The following is a 24,430-nucleotide window of genomic DNA, read 5'->3' as shown; positions in this document are numbered from 1 at the left end:
ATGAGAAGAGGTATGTCAAGATAGTGAGTATTTGAATTGAAAATCTTAGTTTGGAAGAACTCTAACTTTTCTACATTTTTATAACTACCCAAATATCTTATTGCAGATAACTACTTTTTTTTAAAATAGGGTCCAGCACTCATACACATACAGGAGTATCCAATAGAAAGACATGAAGGAAGATCCCAAACCTTTACCGAAGAATGTAGCTCCTGGAGGTTACCATTGGATGAAATGAACTTAATCTGTGATGTCGCTACAGCACATGGTATGTCAGTTTATTCTTTTGATTTTTCCTTCCTGCACTGGTTTTTTTTAAAAATCCAGATCAAAATAATCTCTAGACATCAATAAGTCTATGCTAGACTCAGTCACTGTGCCATGCTTGGATTGGATAGCAATTATATGTAATTTAGATCTAATTTCCTATAACAACCTAACAAAATACTATTGTGGAATCCACATAAGCATGACTGAGTTCATATGCACGTCTGTTTCTCATTACAATTGTAGCACAAAGTTAAACTCACCCCGGGCTCATGCTAAAAATAGAAGGGGGAAAGAAAAAGGAAAAACATTGGATTTTTTTTGGCTGGGATTCCAGTTTGGTGATTACATGTATTCTGAAAGCAGGGTTGGAGGATTTGCAGTCATTAAACCTCTCATTGTAAAGAATGGCAAATAAAGGATGTGAGTTTTTGGCGTCTGCATCTCTGGACTGTTGCCATTACCTACTGATTCATGCAGTATGTCCTAGGTACTTTTTGGCAGAAGTACCTGCCAAAAATTGATGGCAGTTACTAAGGTGATATCAACAGAAGTGATGACAGGGGGAAGGGAGAGACTCACTAACTTATCTACAATGGGGATTATTCAGGCAAAAATTAGGAAGCAAGCTTTTGTTTGTGTACATTCTATCAATGTTTGTTCCTAAAATCAGCTATGTTGAGTAAAAATATGTGCTTTTAAAATGTACAGGGGTTTTGTTGGTAACAGTCTGGTGTTCCTATTAAGATATTTTACATTCACTGTGTGTTGGGTTTATTGGTCACTTAGTCCTGTCTGACTCTTTGTGACCCCATGATCGTATGTGACCCGCCAGTCTCCTCTGTCCATGGAGTTCTCTAGACAAGAATACTGGAGTGGGTTGCCATTTCCTTCTCCAGGGGGTCTTCCTACCCAGGGATCGAACTCCAGTCTCCTGCACTGCAAGTGAATTCTTTACTGGCTGAGCCATCAGGGAAGCCCTATTATGTAGGGAATAATATGAATGTAGAAAGTGAAGAAGACCTAAAGAGCTTCTTGATGAAAGTAAAAGAGGAGAGTGAAAAAGTTGGCTTAAAACTCAACATTCAGAAGACTAAGATCATGGCATCTGGTCCCATGGCAAATAGATGGGGAAACAGTGGAAACAATGACAGACTTTATTTTGGGGGGCTCCAAAATCACTGTAGATGGTGACTACAACCATGAAATTAAAAGACGCTTACTCCTTGGAAGGAAAGTTATGACCAACCTAGACAGCATATTAAAAAGCAGAGACATTACCTTGCCAACAAAGGTCCGTCTAGTCAAGGCTATGGTTTTTTCCAGTGGTCATGTATAGATGTGAGAGTTGGACTGTAAAGAAAGCTGAGCACCGAAGAATTGATGCTTTTGAACTGTGGTGTTGGAGAAGACTCCTGAGAGTCCCTTGGACTGGAAAGAGATCCAACCAATCCATCCTAAAGGTGATCAGTCCTGGGTGTTCATTGGAAGGACTGATATTGAAGCTGAAACTCCAGTACTTTGGCCACCTGAGGCAAAGAGCTGACTCATTGGAAAAGACCCTGATGCTGGGAACGATTGAGGGCAGGAGGAGAAGGGGACAACAGAAGATGGTTGGATGGCATCACCGACTCGATGGACATGAGTTTGGGTAAACTCCGAGAGTTGATGGTGAACAGGGAGGCCTGGCGTGCTGCAGTCCATGGGGTTGCAAAGAGTTGGACACGACTGAGCGACTGAACTGAACTGAACTGAAAATGTCTTAATAGCCACACTAGTCCCTCACATAATTTAACCAACAAAAACTCTGTACATTTTAGAAGCACATATTTTTACTCAACATAGCTAAAGTTAGGAACAAACATCCACAGAACGTATGTGAGTAGAGAATGTGTATAGGTCTTACTGATAAAGTTTGAACTTTGGCTCTTGTCTCATTTTTAGAGATTGTGAATAAGTATGCTGTGAACCTCTGCCTCATGTCAGTGACAGGGGTTGTTAAACCTTGTCACAGTCTCACAGTTCTTCTCAACGCAGCATTCCAGGCAGCCACGGCCAGCCAGTCAGAACTGGTCCTTAAAAATGAAACTCATTTGCTGTCTCTCACATAATTTAACCCTCTGTTTCAGTATTGTCCACATTTGCAAACTGGACCTTTGTGTTGTTTTTTTAATCTCTTTAGTTTTTTTGCCTATTTTGTATTTGGGAGAGAAAAGAATATTTTCTTGGTTCTCTTAGAATCAGTTAGATAGATAGATATGTTTGAGCCAGAGACCAAACAGTACTTAATGCTGCAATAAGAGAGGACAATTGATGTTTGTGAAGTATATTTCTATTAATACTTTTATTATATTTCCAAAGTTGCTCAATAAATGTTGAATTGAATTTATTTGTGCTGATAGACACATTAAAAACATTCTTAAATTATAAGTCATGTGGTTCTGATGTTCGGAACTGTAGTTCCTACACAGCTCACAGTGTCTCCTAAATAACGCCTTTCTCTGATCTCCTACTGACTTGTGTTTCTTATCAATGTCAGCTTATTTGTTTAATTTATCTTTATATATATTTGGTCTTTATGTGTGCACATCACACACATACACACACACACACACATACAAGCACTATATTTTTTTCCTGAAATTTCCAGCATAGTCCCACATATTTCATTATCATAGCTTATACCTTAGTTTGGGGTTCAGAAAATATGAGCACTTGTAAATAGATACCTGGATGATGAGTGATATTAATAGTGATTATTATACAGAAGCAGCTTAATCCCTTGCTTTAGGGTGCCCAGAAATAGAGATTATGGTTAACAGTCCAGAACCTGGCTACTCAAAGGGACGCCCTCAAGCCTAGAGCAGTGACATTTCCTGGGTTCTTACTGGAAAGGCAGAGTGAAACCCCACCCCAGAGCCCCTGCCTCAAGCTTAGAGCAGTGACATTTCCTGGGAGCTCATTGGAAAGGCAGAGTGAAACCCCACCCCAGAGCCCCTGAGTCAGAATCTGCACTTTCATTAGATCTCCAGGTGATTCACACACACTTGAAAGTTGAGGAAGCACTGAAATAGAATTCAGAAAAGGGACCTAGTCAAGTACTTGATTGAAAAGACAGGTTTTGTAATAATAAAAATACACAAATATGAAAAAAAAAATAATTTGGAAAATAAGATCCATAGAGCAAAGAATCAAAAAATGGAAATACTTATTTACTTGAAAACCCTGAAGAGCTAGTAAACTGGGAAATACCAGATTAGCAGACGGAAGATGTTGACCAGCTGTTATCCATCTGAGCCAATAATAAAATAAGAGGAAACAGACTTTTATTGAAGCACAAAATACTTTCATAGAAGGAAGAATTTCCTGACATTGAGGAGTGTTAAATATTTAATGGTGTTACTGTGAGATGTTACGGAATTCTTTGGGGGACAAATAGATACTTACTTCCTGGAGTATAGGCATGGTCCCATCTATTGATACGTTTAGAAAGAAGAAAGTGTTAGTCGCTCAGTTGTGTCCTACTCTTTGTAATCCCCTGGACTATAGCCTACCAGGCTCCTCTGTCTATGGGATTCTCCAGGCAAGAATACTGGAGTAGGTTGCCATTCCCTTCTCCAACACTTAGAGCAGGTATGAAATTGCTTCTCCCAGTGCTCTTTGACCAATCCATGTGCAGGTCATCTGCTGAGTTCTGGTTGTATGCCGTCTTATGATTCAGTTTTCACTGGACCTTTTTGGACCAGGCAGAAAATGTACTGCAGAATAGAATTAACTCTGTTTTGTTTTTTTTTTTTTTTGGTCATTTCAGAAAATGAGGAAAATACTCTCTATGTAGTTGCATGCAATCCCGTGTCCTTATACTTTATGAATATGACTGGGAAAAGCGGCCACTTTGTGGACCTTTTCGACATCTTCCCGAGAACGGCCAGTGGAATCTGGCACCCATTTGTGACGGTGGCACCGCTGGGAAACCCCCTAAAGGGTCAAGTGGTTCTCCACGAGCAGCAGGTAACGACGTGGCCTCATTACGTGAGGGACAGGCAAGAATGTTTCCCAGCCTGTCACTGAAAGTGTGTGCTTTCATAAGGACTGAGGAGAGGGGCTGCAAGAAGGAGTCAGGAGTTGTGTGTTATCAGTACCACAAGGCAGGCTAACGCCTTCTTCTCTGGGGGATTTCAACGTGGGCTTTATTCTTTGAAACGTGTTGAGTGAGGGTTTCCTAACCTCGGTACTAATGACATTCGAGGTTGGATAGTTCATTGTTGGGGGCTTTCTTGGTGGCTCAGCAGTAAAGAATCCGCCTGCAACGCAGGAGACGTTAAGAGATGGGGGTTCAGTCCCTGGGTAGGAAAGACCCCTTGGAGGAGGGCATGGCAACCCACTCCAGTATTCTTGCCTAGAGAATGCCGTGGACAGAGGAGCCTGGTGGACTGCAGTCCATGGGGTCGCAGAGTCTACATGACTGAAGAGACTGAGCAGCAGCAGCAGCGGTTCATTGTTATGAAGTTTGCATTCTCTGTGGGGAGATAGATAGCAAGTGCGCCAACGAATAAATATGCCAGTTTCAAGCAGTGATGACTGCCGTACAGTTCATGGGATCCCAAGAGAGTCAGACACAATCTAGCGACTAAACAACAACAAGAAAAAATGTCTTAGGGAAAGATGGGAGTAGGGTGGGAGGAGTTGGAAGAATGAGTAGTACTCAAGAGTGTTCAGATAGCTCCGCTTAGGAGATGACACGTTATCTGAAACCCGAAGGGCATTCTTTATGTGGAGACAGCTGTGTAGCTTTACTGCATGGAATTGTCTTAGTCCAGGGGTCTCCAGCCTCCAGGATCGAATGCCTGATGATCTGAGGCGGAGCTGATGTAACAGCAATAGAAATAAAGTGCACAATAAATGTAAGGTGCTCGAATCATCCTGACATCCGCCCCATCCCCCATCCGTGAAAAAATTGTCTTCCACAAAACTGGACCTGGTGCCAGAAAGGTTGGGGACCGCTCTCTTAGTCTGTTTGGGCTGCTGTAATGTAGGTACCATAGACAAGATAGCTTATAAACAGCAGGCATTTATTTCTCACAGTTCTGCAGCCTGGCAAGTCCAAGATCAAGGTGACTGCAGGTTCAGGATCTGGTGAAAACCTCCTTCCTAGATAGCGGTCTTTTCCCTGCGACCTCACATGGCAGAAGTAGCAGGGATCACATCCATGTGTCTTTTGTAAGGGCACTAATCCCATTCATAAAGTCAAAAAGGGCATTCCAAATGTCAAAAAGGACACAACTTAGTGACTAAACAACAACAAAGTTAATCTATACTATCCAACAGAAAGGGATACAATGTTTTTATAGACCTGTTACCCACCTGGTAGCTACTAAATAGTGTGTGTGTGTGTGTGTGTGTGTGTGTGTGTGTGTTCAGTCATTTTAGTTGTTTCTGACTCTGTGACCCTATGGACTGTAGCCCTCCAGGCTCCTTATCCATGGGATTCTCCAGACAAGTATACTGGAGTGGGTTGCCATTTCCTTCTTCCCAACCCACAGAATCTTCCCAGCCCAGGGATCGAACCCACATCTCCTGTGTCTCCTGCAATGCAGGCAGATGGGTTGCCATTTCCTTCTTCCCAACCCATGGAATCTTCCCAACCCAGGGATTGAACCCACGTCTCCTGTGGCATTCTTTACCACTGAGCCACCCGGGAAGCCCTGCAAATAGTATACTAAGCATATTATTCATTCATCAAGTAAGTATCATGTGCTTACTCTTAGGGATACTTCCATAAACAAAACAAAAGTCCTTGTTCTGAGAAGCTTGTATTCTGGTGCAGAAAGATAGACAATAAGCAAAATAAATAATTACAACTTAAATTAGATGATGAGAAACAAGGGAGAGTAAAATAGAAGGAAGACTGCCATTTAAAGCAGGGCGGGTGACTGAGAAAGTGATATTTAAGTGGATTTGATAGCGTTGAGGGAGAAAAGAGATATTGGGAAGCAGAGAGTTCCTAGGGAAAGGGAATTATAAATTCAAAGACCCAGAGGCTGGAATATGCCTTTGGATCTTTAAAGAAGTGTGGTGGGGAAGATTGAATGAGGGCCAGAGTATAAAGAGGCGAGGCCAAAGAGGTCCCGCAGTGAGTTGGGGCAGGACCATGGTGGAGGGTGGGGACACAGAGGTACAAAGCCTTATGAATCATTCTACGGTTCTGCGCTGCCTGTGAGGAGAGGGGAAGAAGGTCTTAGGGGGCTTCAAGCAGATGAGCAGCTAGATCCGACATATATTTTAGGGATTTCTCTAGCTCCTCTGTGGTGAATAGTCTACAGGTATGAAGGCAGAATGAAGGAAACTAATTAAGAGATTTTTTACAATGATTCAAGCAAGAGATCACCCAAGTTTGGAAGTCATCAGTAATGATGGATTCTATATATATTCCGAAGGTGCGACTTAACAGGATTTCCTAACAGATCAGATACATGAAGTGACAGAGTAGAAGCTAAGGTCAACTTTAAGATTTAAGGCTTCAGCAACAAAAAGGGTAGACCTGCCATGAACTGAGATGAGGAAGGAATTGATTTGGGAGGAAAAATTAGATGTGTGATTCAATTGGAGATGCCTATAACAAAGCCAAGTAGATGATTCTGCTGTTTAATGGAGAACAGGAAGCATAAATTGGGAAGTCACTGGAGTATAAATGTTATTTAAATCATGAAACTGAAAGCGATGACTAAGGGAATGGAATGTGGGTAGAAAAGAGAAGTCTCAGCTCTAAGCCCTGGAGCACTGAAATATGAAGAAATCGGGGAAAGAAGGAGGAATCGACCGAGGGGAACTGAAGATGAGCATCTAGTGGTGGAGATGAATAAACCAGGATGTGGCATTTCAGAAGCCACATGACGACTATCTCAAGGAGGAAGATTGATGATTAAATGCTGACAACGTGTCAAGGAAAAGGTTGCATACATTATTCCACATTATTCTTCCAGAGGCTCAGTGGGGTAGCTTTAGCAATATTTACATGTGAGGAAACTGAAGCTCACGGAGTTTAAATAACTGCCCAGTAAACACTTGGTAGAACAGAAGTTCAAGCCAAATCGGATTGACACCACCAGAATTAAAGTAGTTTTGTCCACTCACTGCAGAAAGGTGGGGGCAGGTAGTCTGAAATTTTTTTAAAGTTATTCGTCATAGGAAAATATTGAAAAAATGCAATGTTTTTACTTGTTAAGTATTTTAAGGTACTCTAAGAATAAAGCATTACCCAGAACAGTGCTTTTAGGCTGTTTCTAATCAAGAATTTTTTAAATCTCGTAAATAACATATCAGGGTTTCACTGAGTTAAGTAAGTCAACTTCAACTTTAGGCTTTGCCTAAGTAATTATGTTGAGGCAGTCCGAGCACAGGTTGGAAAAGAATTTCCAGACACAGAGCATTTCAGAAGGGAGTGAGTTTATTCAGAACAACGAGCAGACATAACGTGGGCACTGCAAGCGCAGAGGGCCGACCTCCTGACAGACCAGAGAGAGTCAGTTTTTGTGGGTTAATAACCAATTTTTATAGCCTCAGGGACAAAAAAAATTCCTCCTGGGCCGTTGGCCATGGTGATTGGTTGGGGCGCTATAGGGTGCTTACTGGAGTGGGCGTCTTTGCCTGATCGGGAGTCAGGAAGCTTGTCAGTGGTGACAGGAGCTTTTAGCAACAGTTGCAAAGGGGCTCGGTCAGCTTCGGAGGTGTCCTTGGTTCTGGGCTCGGCTTCTGTGGCCATGGTGCAAGGTCTTGCACCTGTGGCCTCGGGGCAGGACTCCACAATTATCATAAATTCTGAGTTAATCGGTTTTTTTCTGATTTTCACAACTTTTTTTCACTTTACTTTCTCCTAGAAGCAGAATATACAAATGTCCAGCTCTTGCTTAGAAAAGCTTGTGTCCATCCTATTGGAAAAGGTTTTACTTTGTAGAGTTCCGACAAAATATCAATGCCATTGAACTGATTTCTACAGCCAGAGGAAACTCTCATAAAAAGCACATGATATCTTGGTGATTTTTGATTAAGTGAAACAATCAAATTTAAATAGAAGTCTGATTTTGGAGTATTTTTTCAAAAAATCTTGCCAAATTTTCAACTGTCAAGTTTACAGATACCAATTCTAAAAGTATGAGATTTTCAGGTCCTCAGGAAGCAGTTTGTCTTCTCATAAGATCCAATTATTTGGCAACGTGGATCAGTTCCCTGCTCATGTATAATGACTTTCATCAAAGACAGTGTGTTTTTTGTATAAACCCACACTTCCCCTCCTGGCATTCTTACATGCTACCTGACTTTCCCCGTTGACCAGTTTCAGCGATTCTCCATGTTACCTCAATGCCCTGAGCAGACTTGCATGGCTTACCAGGATTTCTGTCTACCTGTCCTCTGTTTTATATTGTGTCCCCACTAGAGTATTAAGCCCTCCTTAATTCCAAATGAACGGCACATAACTGTAAAATTTAACAAATGATAAATAATTCTAATCTAATGAAAAAATGAGTGTGCGGCCTTCAGTTCCTTCTCCCCCATTCTGCCCTAGCTGAAAAGGGGGCTGAAATATTGTAAAGAAGTACTTCGGTTAATTCATCTATCCCTTGTCTTTATAGAGCTTGGCAACGGATGCATTTCACTGGTTGGTTTAAGAAGTTGTTCAAAAATTCCTTGCTAAAATAAAATCTTAAGTGAGGAAAGGGAAACTTCGCCATGCCTAAAAATAAAGCCTCCTCCCTCCCCCCTAACCCCACCCCACCATGAGATTACTTATTACATCTGTACAGAGTTTAGAATTTCAGACTTTAGGACATGGAGGTCATCCAGAGGTTACTTTTCTCCCAGTCAAATACAAACATAATAAAACTGCTCACTCGCTTCTCCTCCCTGCCCCCTTGGAAGGAGTGCCAAAACCACAGTTACATGTACTCATGTGTGACGCAAAATTCTATTTTTAAACTCAGACAGAATATATCATTAGTCATTTACAGAAGGAAACCATTAACATCTAAAAGGATGGAGCAGCAGAACTCCTTCATACTGCCAGTTGCTTCTAGAACTAATTCTAAATACAGCAGTGGCTGGAAACATGTATGTATACACACACATATAAAGATATGTTTTCTGTTACTTAGAAAGATCCAGTTTTTCGGTTCACTTTGGAAGTACTAGACCCTAAAAAGGAAGAAAAATGCAAAACTGTACTCATTTTTGTGCGTAACCATATCTGTTTAATCATCTACTTATTCTTCTACTTAATCACATTTGGGATCAAACATTATTTTTAGGACTTTCTGTTGCTTATAAAAGTTAATATTATCCAAACTGCTTAAGTGCTAGCGATTTGTGTTAATGCTGTACATATTTATCATAAGAGAGATTTTCTTCTTTAAAAAATACTAACTCAAAAAAAGATTTAATCTAGAATAGAGACTACAAAATTTTAACTTATTAGTACAACTTCTTAAGGAAAACTTTAAGGATTTTCCTTGAGATTTTTATCATATTCAAACTTTCAAATGCCAGGAATGGTGCTTCTTATATGATATGTTGATTTTAAAAAAGAATATTACTAATGCACATTCATTTTTTAAAAAATAAGCTTTTTATTTTGTACTGGGGTATAGTTGATTAACAAACAACATTGCGAAGGTTTCAGGTGAACAGTGAAGGGACTCAGCCATACGTACACATGTATCCTTTCTCCCCCAAACCCCTCTCCCATCCAGGATACCACGCAACGTTCAGCAGAGTTCCATCGTAATACACATCTGTAATGGAGAATTGCATATTACACAGAATGATGCATTCTAAGTGTCTTTATAAGAAAAACTTTAAGCTTTGTCAACTTGCTTAGAATTTTTTTAATATAGCCAATATTTGGAATATATGGAATAAAGGAAACTTCAGTGCAACTACTACTTTAATTCTTGAGCACTTCAGTAAAATTCGCTTGTAAAATAAATTGAAGCCACACTATGAGGTCTCAGATTTGCAGGTGAATCGTTAATCTATTTTCATTTCCTTTTATTTCCTCTCTAATTAGAATATGTGATAAAGGGCAAAAGTAATGATTATTCATCCTTGTATTCTTCTTTCTTCTTTAAATATAAGTTGGATGGCATCACTGACTCAATGGACATGAGTTTGGGGAAACTCCCAGAGATAGTGGAGGACAGGAAAGCCTGGTGTGCTGCAGTCCATGGGGTCACAGAGGCAGACATAGCGACTGAACAACAACAACAAATAAATGTTATGGAAGAAATGAGCAGACTTTTCATATTTTGTATATATTTTACAAAATATATAGTAATTCTTTGGATGCTTTGTGATTTTATTTTCCCCAAAGAAAGTTCTTTAAATGAAAAGTTCATAAGGGTTAGGATAACTGAAGGAGCCCCAGATTTTAATAAGACAAAACAAAATGAACCAAAATAAGAGAGGAAAAAAAGACAATTACATAACAATGAGGCTTGAGAAAAAATTTGTCCGTGCCTTTTTGTAAACCTGTTAGTCTGACCTTCAAATGTCTTTAAATTTTAACTGAAAACCCAGCTTCTTTACATTCCTTTGAAATATTCAATCTTTTCTGGCTTTGTAAATTTTAAGTTCTTATTTCATGTGTTTCTATTCACTTATTTTAATGTCTAAGGTTAATTTTTTTTTTAGTTTTTTTTTTTTTTTTCTTGAAAAAATCCTCCTAATTTCTGGGAGGTTATTACTTCATTTGCATAACTGTGATGAATGCTGCTGGAGCCATCTCTTGTCACTGTGTTATCACAGCACGAGCTGTGAAAGTTCCCAAGCTCAGTGAATGACAAGATGCAGAAATACTCATTACCAGCTTGGTTCTTGGGGTCCTTGATATTTTCTTGCAAATCCATCTTTATATCATGTACATATTTTCTGAGTTGAACCTGCATTTGTGAAAAGAATAAATGAGATTCAGTTATGCACGGTGTGTTGTTGTTCAGTCGCTAAGTTGTGTCTGACTCTTTGTGATGCCGTGGACTGCAGCACACCAGGCTTCCCGGTCCTTCACTGTCTCCCCGAGTTTGCTCAGACACATGTCCATCGAGTTGGTGATGCCATCCAGCCATCTCAGCCTCCGTTGTCCCCTTCTCCTCCTGCCTTCAATCTTTCCCAGCATCAGGGTCTTTTCCAATGAGACTTCGCATCAGGTAGCCAAAATATTAGAGCTTCAGCTTCAGTATTAGTCCTTCCAAAGAATATTCAAGGTTGATTTCCTTTAGGATTGACTAGTTTGATCTCCTTGCTGTCCAAGGGACTCTCAAGAGTCTTCTCCAGCACCATGATTCCTCAGGCCAAACAACTAACAGCATAGTCCCTCTCATCATCAGACAATTGAATGCATAGTGTAGGAGAGTTTTTCAACATGCTTTTTTTTTTTTTTTGTAAATCACTTAAAAATTTTTTTCAATTGAAAGATAATTGCTTTACAATGTTGTATTGGTTTAACTGCACATTCTTTAAGTGTAATTTTGATAAAAGTAAACAGACTTTTAAAAATGATCAAATGTCTAAATTTCCTCCTTAATACATAATAAAACAGAGTCATGGTTAAACCTAGCCTATATTTACAAGGGGATGGTTTTAAGATAAAATCTTCAAAGAAGAAAGTCTGCCTTACATAATTAAAAATATCCTCATTAAACCATGGAAGGCTTTAAATTCTGTACTATGGAAAATCACTTAGTGTTTTTATGGAGTCGTTTAAATATTTCAGTATTGTCATCTTACCTTTGGTTTACTTATCACTAAATAGCCTTTATTTCCAGGCTGCCAAGGGACTGCTGCTTTAAAAAAAAAAAAAAAAAACTATTCTCTTTATTTCCAGAGCAATGTCATCCTGTTGCTGGATCCCGCTAGCCAAGCCCTTCGCCGTCTCATCCTACCTTCAGAAGAATTTACAATGAAGAAAACTTCCTGGTGGAACAAGGAGGAAGCTGTAAGGAATACCCAGCCTGCCCAGTAAATTGCCAAGGGTTTTCTGTAGCTTTCTAACTGTAAAAATGCATGCCTGCCCTCCCCTTGTGGCACCTTCTGTTTGCTATAATGCACAAAAGAATTCTCTTATTAGGCACTTGTGAATTTTAATATGATACAAGTAGGTAGACGTAGATAGACGTATAACTAAGTATCAGTGTTCTTTTTGTATCCATCGCAGGAACATTTGAACTAATAATCATAGGACTTCATGAGCCATTTGTGTGTGATATTCATGACAAATCCCTAATCATGCAGGCACTTTAACCTGCTTTCCAGGTCTGTGTTAATGTTTTGAATTTATGTAATGAACCTTTGAGTGTAACATCTGGTTGTATTTACAAGATAAATAAATATTTTAGCTTAATAAACTAGTAATTAAACATTTTGGCCAACCCCAGGGAGTCTATTCTGCCATTCAGAAAAAGGTAATGGATATAAAACAGAACTTACCCTCTGCCCTGGACAACATAGCATGCTTATAGGTCTTAAAATGCCATGAAAAAAAGAGATATTTTAAATGTCATAAATAGATCCAAACCTAAGAAACAAAATATTTCCTATGTATTGACACTATGGTACAAACATCACAGTTAATCACCAGATAGCATGTTTACTTGTAATCAGATTTGGCATTATTTTTTTAAATATTATCCTAAAAATGTTTTAGTACATAGTTCACAGTGAATTTTAAAATATATTTTAATCCATGTTACCATAAGAGTCTTGGAACGGATGAAGAGGGGTAGCTTCTCAGAGAATTATATGTTTTACACATTGAAGAACTTTATTTAAGGAAAAGCAGCTGAAGAGACGTGATTGCATCCATCACAGTTAATGTGAATATTTTGTTTTTTCTTGTCTTTAGGAAACTTACAAAATGTGTAAAGAGTTTTCACACAAAAACTGGCTAGTGTTCTACAAAGAAAAAGGGTGAGTTTTTTGCTGTAGAGGGTTTAAACTGTGATTTTCTTCTGTCCATTCTCTTTCCTCCTTTAATTTTACTGTGTGCTAAGAGTTCCAAAGAATAGCAAGGAAAGATAAGAAAGCCTTCCTCAGTGATCAATGCAAAGAAATAAAGGAAAACAACAGAATGTGAAAGACTAGAGATCTCTTCAAGAAAATTAGAAATACCAAGGGAACATTTCATGCAAAGATTGGCTCGATAAAGGACAGAAATGGTATGGACCTAACAGAAGCAGAAGATATTAAGAAGAGGTGGCAAGAATACACAGAAGAACTGTACAAAAAAGAGCTTCATGACCCAGATAATCACGATGGTGTGATCACTCACCTAGAGCCAGACATCCTGGAATGTGAAGTCAAGTGGGCCTTAGGAAGCATCACTACAAACAAAGCTAGTGGAGGTGATGGAATTCCAGTTGAGCTATTTCAAGTCCTGAAAGATGATGCTGTGAAAGTGCTGCACTCAATATGCCAGCAAATTTGGAAACCTCAGCAGTGGCCACAGGACTGGAAAAGGTCAGTTTTCATTCCAGTCCCAAAGAAAGGCAATGCCAAAGAATGCTCAAACTACCGCACAATTGTACTCATCTCACATGCTAGTAAAGTAATGCTCAAAATTCTCTAAGCCAGGCTTCAGCAATATGTGAACCATGAACTCAGAGATGTTCAAGCTGGTTTTAGAAAAGGCAGAGGAACCAGAGATCAAATTGCCAACATCCGCTGGATCATGGAAAAAGCAAGAGAGTTCCAGAAAAACATCTCTTTCTGCTTTTTTGACTATGCCAAAGCCTTTGACTGTGTGGATCACAATAAACTGTGGAAAATTCTTCAAGAGATGGCAATACCAGACCACCTGACCTGCCTCTTGAGAAATGTGTATGCAGGTCAGGAAACAACAGTTAGAACTGGACATGGAACAACAGACTGGTTCCAAATAGGAAAAGGAGTACGTCAAGGCCATATGTTGTCACCCTGTTTATTTAACTTATATGCAGAGTACATCATGAGAAAAGCTGGACTGGAAGAAGCACAAGCTGGAATCAAGGTTGCTGGGAGAAATATCAATAACCTCAGATATGCAGATGACACCACCCTTATGGCAGAAAGTGAAGAGAAACTCAAAAGCCTCTTGAGAAAAGTGAAAGAGGAGAGTGGAAAAGTTGGCTTAAAGCTCAACATTCAGAAAACAAAGATCATGGCATCTGGTCCTATCACTTCATGGGAAATAGATGGGGAAACAGTGGAAACAGTGACAGACTTTATTTTTTGGGGCTCCAAAATCACTGCAGATGGTGATTGCAGCCATGAAATTAAAAGACGCTTACTCCTTAGCAGGAAAGTTATGACCAACCTAGACAGCATATTCAAAAGCAGAGACATTACTTTGCCAACAAAGTCCGTGTAGTCAAGGCTATGGTTTTTCCAGTGGTCATGTACGGATGTGAGAGTTGGACTGTGAAGAAAGCTGAGCGCTCAAGAATTGATGCTTTTGAACTATGGTGTTGGAGAAGACTCTTGAGAGTCCCTTGGACTGCAAGGAGGTCCAACCAGTCCATCCTAAAGGAGATCAGTCCTGGGTGTTCATTGGAAGGACTAATGCTGAAGCTGAAACTCCAGTACTTGGGCCACCTCATGGGAAGAGTTGACTCATTGGAAAAGACTCTGATGCTGGGAGGGATTGGGGGCAGGAGGAGAAGGGGGTGACAGAGGATGAGATGGCTGGATGGCATCACCGACTCAATGGACATGAGTTTGAGTGTACTCCGGGAGTTGGTGATGGACAGGGAGGCCTGGCATGCTGTGATTCATGGGGTTGCAAAGAGTTGGACGCAACTGAGCGACTGAACTGAAGTTGTTTCAGTCGTGTCTGACCTTGTGCGACTCATGGCCCGTAACCCACCAGGTTCCTCTGTCCATGGGATTTCCCAGGAACGAATACTGGAGTGGGTTGCCATTTCTTTCTCCAGGGGATTTTCTTGACCCAGGGATAGAACCTGAGTCTGTATGTCTCCTGCATTGGTAGCCAGGTGCTTTACTCTGGCTTACTGTAAACTAAATGTAACCAAATTAGTATTATTTTATTCTAAAAGTACCTTATCCCACATTGCAGAACATTGAAAAACACACATAAAAAAACAGTGCTCAGAATTAGATAAACTGACTACTAGCATAGTGGCTGTGACTTCCCATTTTTAAATCTTATGGAAGCCTTTACATAGTTTAGTGTTTTATATCTCTATTTTCTCAACTAACATTTTTCTATGTTATCATCTAGTCTTAAAAATATTGTTTTTAGGGTTTTGTAATATATCATGATTCCCAACCTAGGGATCGGATCCAGGTCTTATGCACTGCAGGCAGATTCTTTACCATCTGAGCCACCAGGGACACCCAATATATCATGATTATGCTATGGTTACTCAACCAATATCCTCACCATTTCCTTTCACAGAGTTTTCTTTTTCTTTTCTTTTTTTCAGGAACACCCTCGCTGTGCTGGATGTTCTAGAAGGGCGAACTCACACCATCTCGCTTCCCATCAACCTCCAGACGGTTTTTCTCGTAGCAGAAGACAAATGGCTTCTGGTGGAGAGTAAAACAAATCAGTGAGTAGATCTACACAGTACCTCATGGAGTGTGCTCGGTTTTCCAGCGTCCTTATCTATAGCTCTGTCTTCCTGTGTCTGTCTTTTAACATTTCTGTATTTGGCAGGTGAAAGAAGAGGGGAGGGGAAAATTTAAATGTCACTGAAATGTCGCTTCATAGTGTAAATTATCAAAGTTTGTTTCAGATGATGACCTTGAAATTAACAGTGAAAGCATAATGACTTTTATAATATTTTATATTTATCCATCTTTCTTTGGGCTTTTTCCTATTAGCACACCAAGCATTTCACTGTATTCTCTGTATTCTTGCCAGTACTTCAAAATAGATTTTCCGATCATCTTTTCTTCAAAGGGCCATGGTCTCCACCCAAATGCCGTTGATTTTTGGAACTTCACAGACTGCACCCCTGAGAAGTTTCTTCTTCGCTTCCTCTTGCCTGCTCTTACTTGGTTATGTTTGTGTTTTGTGTTGCCCCCTCCACTGGACTGTGCACTTCTTGATGAAAGGACTTTCTGTGCGCTTAGCGTAACTAGGGTACACAGTAAGTCTTGAGGTCTGCTCCCTCGTGCGTCACTTTTCCTGGCCCCATGCAGATTTTCTGCTCCTCTGCGGACAAGCAGAAGTGTCCTGATGCAAAAGATTCCCAGCTACTTATACATCCCTGTTTTGGCAACTACACAAATAAGTAAAGCAAGGGAATTGTAGCAGTGAGGGCTTCTGTCCCTTGTTGTTGTTTAGTCGACTAAGTTTGTGACCCTAAGGACTGTATCTCGCCAGGCTCCTCTGTCCATGGGATTTCCCAGGAAAGAGTGCTAGAGTGGGTTGCCATTTCCTTCTCGAGGGATCTTCCTGTCCCAGGGCTCAAATCCTCGTCTCCTGCATTGCAGGCAGATCGTTATTGCTGAGCCACCAGGGAAGCTGGTACTGGTCACAAATCTGAGGCCGAGTTCCCTCTTACTGGCTGATCAGTCATATTAACAGCAGGCTCCATGATGGTATGGAATGTCTCTTTCGAGTTGCTTTTTTAATTTTCTTTTTTTTTTACTAGCCTTTCCTCTTATAGGAAGCGTTAGGTTTTTAGTTCACATTTATGACTGCATTGTTATTATGGCAAAAGGAGAATGGGGCAACAGAGGATGAGATGGTCAGATAGCATCACCGACTCAGTGGACATGAACCTGAGCAAACTTTAGGAGATAGTGGAGGACAGAGGAACCTGGCGTTCTTCAGTCCGTGGGGTCACAAAGAGTCGGACACGACTTAGCCACTGAGCAACAGCAACAACTTTATACAGCGTTAAGAAGTTATTTTTTAAATTCACGATAAAACTCTGAAACTGCAGATTATACTCACAGTATGAAAAAGAGGCCCTGGGAGGGAAAAACTCTGATTTTTCCTAGTCTGGTCTCACAGTTATGAGAAAAGGAAAGACTGTTCATTCACTTAGGTGTTTTGTTTGTTTACAGGAAATATCTTTTAACTACACCTGCACACATCGAATCTAAGGACAGTGGGGTTTGCCAGTTGTATGTGTTGCAGGAGGAGCTTCCTAGCCCAGGGTTTGGAGTCATGCAAGGTAAGTACTGTGCTCTGTATGTATGCGGCTGTGCAGGTGCCCGCTTGATTACATACTCTCCTCTAGGATCATTTAAATACAGTTAAATCAACATATGTTAACTTTATACAGAAGAGAAAACTTAGTCACTGCCCTAGAAACAGTAAGGAAGAATCCATCATCTTTTAAGTTCTGTCTTTGCATATTTTTGACAAGTCAGAATGTTTATATATATGTAGGTTTCAAGTCTATTTTAGGATTGCATCATTTCTTTTTAACACAGAACATCAGAATTTCTACTTTATTCATCACAGTTTTTGGGGGTGGTGTGAAAAGTACTTAAGGAAAAAAATCTAAAATATACCATTGCTAACCAACCAGGTCAGTTTTACCTCTTTCTGCAGTACTGTCAATATTAATCTTTATTGCTAATAAAAATTTGAATTCCGTAAATGAGAAGATACCAAGATGTGAAAACTGAGTCTTCTCAGACAAAAAGCCATGAGTGTAATTGAAAGCATTTTCTCTTTTTTAATTTATGCTTTTCTGTTTGAGTTGGTGAGAATGAAATCTTGCAAAAATTAATTCCTGGAGCAATTTAGGGGCATATGGTGTTTAATGTTTCTCTGATACTTTTCAGAAACAGACCGCAGCATACCTCATACAATTTCAAGTGATCAACTGTCATCTGAAAATCTGAGTTCAGCTGTGGGACAAAAGATTTCCTCTCCAAACCGAATTCTCTCAGATAAGAATAGTTATGCTACAGTTGTTGTTGGTTTCCCAGATCTCATGGTAAGCTTAAATTTTTTAAATTATTGAGTAACTATTTCTTCCCCTCACTTTGGCCTAAGCTTTATAAACCTATTTGAGGGTAATTAAAAGTGGAATGATTTTTTGGTAAACATTGTTTGATCCCTGGGTTGGGAAGATGCCCTGGAGAAGGAAATGGTAACCCACTCCAGTATTCTTGCCTGGAAAATCCAATGGACAGAGGAGCCTGGTGGGCTACAGTCCACGGGGTCGCAAAGAGTCGAACACGACTGAGTGATTTCACTTTCACTTTCACTTTCCGATCAACATTCATTTTCGAGACCAGTCATTTAAAAATGCATTCTATATGGGTTCATTGCTTTTTAAAAATTAACATTTCAAATGTAATGCAACTATATAATTTAGTAAAGGAAAACTAATATTCTTCATACATGAGAGTTCATGGGGCAGATATATACGTAACCTACTGACAGTCACTTTATATCCTGTCAAGAGGGACAATTTGAGACTAACGAGGTAACATTTCTTCTAGAACTTTTAAGGGGAAATATGTTGAACCTCATTACTGTAGATGAAATTTTTCAACACTCATGAATACAATTCACTTTCCACTGAGTTTTGCTCTGACTTATATCTTTGCAGCATCCAGCTTATACTATAATGCTGGTAGTCTCAATTTAATTTGCTTTTAAATGGATCCTTCTGCTATTATTTACTATTATAAAGAAGGGGCTGTTTGTAATCGACTTCAAGAAAACAGGCACCATCTTCCCCTGAAGGAAATGTGAGAAGATAAAATAGGTTTATTTCAGTCCAAGTTGCCATCTAATAACCTTAGATGTAGCTCTGTGTGTTTTGATTAAATATTTAATTTTCATAATTTTCTTTGTAGCTTTTAGGTGGAGTGATAGAATCACTTAAAGATAAAATATTGGCTCTGCTTAATAGTACACCAGTCTGGCATATCTCAAAATTTTGATGTGATTAATGAATGATGAGTACTTCAGGGTTTAAGACTTTTGAAATCCAAAACCCAGTGGATAATATGTGGCTTAGGACTTTGCCATATGTCTGCCTAATTATCAAGCAAAAAACATTTGCTGTGGGTTATATAACTGAAAATGAAACATGTTGTTGGAATACAGCAGGCTTGATGAAATGAAGAGTTGTGTTTAATATGCTTGCCACAAATGCTTGCTGGGGTCAGTAGAGAAAATACTGGATCTGCTTTTCTGAAGGTGGAGCTGTTTTAAAAAATTGGTCTTTTGATTGAAGAAATTGACATAGAAATATAATGTCACTGTAAAAAGGTAAGAAAGCTGAGTATAAGGTAATGTTAGTATTGACCCTCTAGAAGTCCTTTGTAGATTATAGGCTAGAGACCTTGTTAAATTAAAAGCTCTATTCCCTGTATTTAGTACCCACCATGTAGAAGATGTTCATGAATTTTTGTTTAATGAAGGATTAGAGTCAGTTAGACAACCTTTCAGCATTTTATGAGAGCAGTCATATTTTTGAGACCCCCAATACAAGCCAGGCATTGCACTATTTTAAACCCTTTCATACATGATCATTAATTTTTATGACAATTCCACAAGGTTTTATAGATGAAACAATAAAAACAGAGAGGATCTATTCCCCCAGGCCACAAAGATATTGAGTAAGGAAGCTGTGATTTGAGCTCAAGAATGACTGGCCTTCAAACTCATGTCTTTTTATACCACAGTGTCTTTCTGCCTTTATGTGATTTTCATTTGACTCTTCATAAAACTATCAACAAAAGGGTATGTCATCTCTTATTAACGTTTTACAGCATTATCAGAGGCACCTGAATTATTGTAAACTTATTATAATTTTCTTATCCTACTATCAAATGGCCATAAAAATCTTTAGCAAGTGTCTTAGTGAACCCTCAAAAGTGAAATGTTAAAAGCATTCCTTTTAATATCAAGAGTAAGACAAGGATACCCATTACCACCACTTCTACTAAACACTGTACTGAGCATCTTAGACGTGAGCCATTAAAAATTTTAATAAATTGAATTTCATCAAAATCAAAAGCTTCCACTCTGTAAAAAGACACTGTGAGGAGAATTAAAAAACAATCTACAGACTGGGAGAAAATATTGGCAAATCACATATCCAACAAAGAACTGGTATCCAAAGTACATAAAGATTTCTTAAAACTCAAGAGTGATGAAACAAATAATCTAGTATAAAAAATGAGCAAAGGGAGGACCTGTGTGAGGTGTCAGAGGTCAGAGCCTGAGCAGGTGAAAAAGATATCCATAGTGGGGGAGGGAGGGACAGCTGGTGATGGGAGTCAGGTCCAGCCAGGATGAATGGCATCACCATGAAGGGGCAGGCTGGTGTGGAATGCGGGGGCCCCAGTGAGGTGAAGACTTCACTGATGCATGAACGTAGCTCAGTGCAGGCTATAAGGACCAAGCAGAGTGCAGGGGGCATTTGCCTGGAAGAGGAAGTTAGTGGTGGAGATAGGAGCTGAGTCATATACAGTGGAACTCAGCAAAAAAGTAACTGTGTTAAAGATAATGAAGTCTAGGTTTCTCTCTGTTTGAGAAGGGAGTTACAGATGCAGCAGGAAAGAAAACTAGAATGAGTCCTGTAGAGGTTGGTTAGGAATTGGATGCATCTGAGTGGACTCATGGTTTTCAATGTATTTAAGTAGATATAAAAATAAAATTGGAGGTGAATGTATTTTTTAAAAAATGGGCAAAAGACTTGGACAGCCTCTTTACTACAGAGGATAAAAGGATGGTAATTGAGTATATAAAAAGATGTTCATTAGTCATTAGGGAAATGCAAATTAAAACCACGATGAGATAGTACTACTACCCTACTGCCTATTAGAATAGCTAAAATTTAAAAAAAAATTAACACCCACAATACCAAGTACCAAGTATTATGCATAAGAAAGTCCCACTAACTCAGTGGTTAATTAGTCCCACTAAGTCAGGGATAAAGAATCCCCCTGCCAATGCAGAATACGCTGGAAATTCGAGTTGGATCCCTGGGTCGGGAAGATCCCCTGGAGAAGGAAATAGCAACCCACTCCAGTATTCTTGCCTGGAGAATCTGTGGACAGAGGAGCCTGGTGGGCTACAGTCTATGGGATTGCAAAGAGTCAGACATCACTGAGGGACTAAGTGCCAGGACATACCAAGTACTGACAAGGATGCAGTGCAAATCCAACGCAAATCAACTCTCACAGTCTTATGGAAGAGAAAGGGCAAACAATAAGACCTTTCTGAAGAAGAACCAGAATAAAAGGCAGAGGTACTTGCCCTCTAAATTTCAAGGCTTATTATAAAACCTAAGTAACTAAGACCATGTAGCATAGGCCACAGGAGTAGAAAAATACACAGTGAAACAATGCAATGCCTAGAAACAGATAGATCCATACGCATACGGAACTGCTTTCCCATACCAGTGCTCATCAGTGGGCAAAGGTTGATGATATTTGGACAGTTACTCTCCATGGACAAAAAAGGATGAGCATGGATCATAGCCTCATACCACTTACAAAATATTTCCTTAGGGATTAAGGAATTAAAAGTGAGAGGAAAAACCTCAAAATGTTTAGCAAATGTATAGGAGAATATCTTTGATTTGAGAGTAGAGAAGGATAAATATATATGGTAAAAAATTTAAAGTAAAGCAAGAGGGACTTGCCTGGTGGTCCAGTGATTAAGAGTCTGCCTTGCAATGTAGTGGATGAGGGTTCGAGCCCTGGTCGGGGAGTTAAGATCCCACTTGCCGCGGAGCTATTGAGCCCATGAGTTCTTGAGCCTTTGCACAACTAGAGAGTCCTTTCACCGCAGCAAAGGATCCCAAGTGGGACAATAAGACCTGACACAGCCAAATAAATAGATACGTTTTGAAAAAAAATTAAGTAAAGCAAGAGAAAAAAAATAATAAAAAATTTCAAGAGAGTTAATGTCTAGGAGAGATGAAAGAGACATGATTGGGAAGGGGGCCTCCAAGGTGCTTGAGAAATAATGGTGATACTGTTCCTGACGCCAGTTAGTGGATGCACTCAGCATTTTCCATTTAAAATAGTTATTTAGTTACTTGCAGCTATTTAAATTAACTATAGTGTTGTGCCAAAGTGGCAAATAGTGACAAAAAGATTCAAGACATTAGATCTGACAGAGTGCCTGAAGAACTATGGATGGAGTTTCAGGACACTGTACACGAGGCAGTGATCAAGACCATCCCCAAGAAAAAGAAGTGCAAAAAGGCAAAATGGTTGTCTGAGGAGGCCTTACAAAAAGCTGAGAAAAGAAGAGAAGCGAAACACAAAGGAGAAAAGGAAAGAGATACCATTTGAATGCAGAGTTTCAAAGAATAGCAAGGAGAGATAAGAAAGCCTTCCTGAGTGATCAAAGCAAAGAAATAGAGGAAAACAATAGAATGGGAAAGACTAGAGATCTCTTCAAGAAAGTTAGAGATACAAAAGGAACATTTCATGCAAAGATGGGCACAATAAAGGACAGAAATGGTAGGGACCTAATAGAAGCAGGAGATATTAAGAAGAGGTGGCAAGAATACATAGAAGAACTGTACAAAAAAGAGCCTCAGGACCCAGATAACCACGATGGTGTGATCACTCACCTAGAGCCAGACATCCTGGAATACGAAGTCAAGTGGGCCTTAGGAAGCATCACTACAAACAAAGCTAGTGGAGATGATGGAATTCCAGGTGAACTATTTCAAATCCTAAAAGATGACGCTGTGAAAGTGCTGCACTCAATATGCCAGCAAATTTGGAAACCTCAGCAGTGGCCACAGGACTGGAAGAAGGTCAGTTTTCATTCCAATCCCAAAGAAAGGCAATGCCAAAGAATGCTCAAATTACTGTGCAGTTGCACTCGTCTCACACTCTAGCAAAGTCATGCTCAAAATTCTCCAAGCCAGGCTTCCACAGTACGTGAACCATGAACTTCCAGATGTTCAAGCTGGATTTAGAAAAGACAGAGGAACCAGAGATCAAATTGCCAGCATCCGTTGGTTTATCGAAAAAGTGACAGAGTTCCAGAAAAACATCTACTTCTGCTTTATTGACTGCGCCACAGTTTGGTCACAACAAACTGTGGAAAATTCTGAAAGAAATGGGAATACCAGACCACCTTACCTGCCTCCTGAGAAATCTGTATGCAGGTCAAGAAACAAGAGTAAGAATTGGACATGAAACAACAGACTGGTTCCAAATTAAGAAAGGAGTACGTCAAGGCCGTGTATTGTCACCCTGCTTATTTAACTTATATGCAGAGTACATCATGCAGAATGCCAGACTGGATGAAGCACAAGCTGGAATCAAGATTGCCAGGAGAAACATCAATAACCTCAGATATGCAGATGATACCACCCTTACAGTAGAAAGTGAAGAGCCTCTTGATGAAAGTGAAAGAGGAGAGTGAAAAAGCTGGCTCAACACTCAACATTCAAAAAACTAAGATCATCACATCCAGTCCCATCACTTCATCACAAATAGATGGGGAAACAATGGAAAGAGTGAGAGACTTTATTTTTCTGGGCTCCAAAATCACTGCAGATGTTGACTGCAGACATGAAATTAAAAGACGCTTGCTCCTTGGAAGAAAAGTTATGACCAACCTAGACAGCATATTAAAAAGCAGAGACATTACTTTGCCAACAAAGGTCTATCTAGTCAAGGCTATGGTTTTTCCAGTGGTCATGTATGGATGTGAGAGTTAGGCCATAAAGAAAGCTGAGCACAGAAGAATTGATGCTGTTGAACTGTGGTGTTGGAGAAGACTCTTGAGAGTCCCTTGGACTGCAAGGAGATCCAACCAGTCCATCCTAAAGGAAATCAGTCCTAAATATTCATGAGAAAGACTGATGCTGAAGCTAAACTCCAATACTTTGGCCACCTGATGCGAAGAATTGACTCACTGGAAAAGTTCCTGATGCTGGGAAAGATTGAAGGCAGGAGAAGAAGGGGACGACAGAGGATGAGATGGTTGGATGGCATCACTGACTCGATGAACATGAACTGAAGCAACCCCGGGAGCTGGTGATGGACGGGAAATCCTGGCTTGCTGCAGTCCTTGGGGTCACAAAGAGTCAGACACAACTAAACAACTGAACTGAACTGATACTGTTGTGCTAAGTCTCTTCAGTCGTGTCCAACTCTTTGTGACCTTATGGACTGTAGCCCACCAGGCTCCTCTGTTCATGGGATTCTCCAGGCAAGA

General features: G+C 39.8%; 1 protein-coding gene across 7 annotated transcripts in view; it reads left to right on the top strand.

Moving 5' to 3' along the window:
* VWA8 (von Willebrand factor A domain containing 8) overlaps positions 1-24,430 on the top strand; it is a 400,893-nt gene that overhangs the window by 224,075 nt on the left and 152,388 nt on the right. For all 7 annotated transcript variants that reach the window (XM_070800011.1, XM_070800010.1, XM_070800013.1 and 4 more), the window contains exons 28-34: positions 130-268; positions 4,079-4,278; positions 12,140-12,250; positions 13,157-13,221; positions 15,735-15,860; positions 17,329-17,438; positions 18,058-18,212. In XM_070800011.1, the coding sequence (XP_070656112.1) occupies positions 130-268; positions 4,079-4,278; positions 12,140-12,250; positions 13,157-13,221; positions 15,735-15,860; positions 17,329-17,438; positions 18,058-18,212 (906 nt within the window). The remainder of the gene's footprint in view (positions 1-129; positions 269-4,078; positions 4,279-12,139; positions 12,251-13,156; positions 13,222-15,734; positions 15,861-17,328; positions 17,439-18,057; positions 18,213-24,430) is intronic.

Source organism: Bos indicus, chromosome 12, assembly GCF_029378745.1.
Source record: "Bos indicus isolate NIAB-ARS_2022 breed Sahiwal x Tharparkar chromosome 12, NIAB-ARS_B.indTharparkar_mat_pri_1.0, whole genome shotgun sequence".
In the NCBI taxonomy this organism is placed as follows: domain Eukaryota; kingdom Metazoa; phylum Chordata; class Mammalia; order Artiodactyla; family Bovidae; genus Bos; species Bos indicus.
This window is presented reverse-complemented; position numbering and strand designations above follow the sequence as displayed.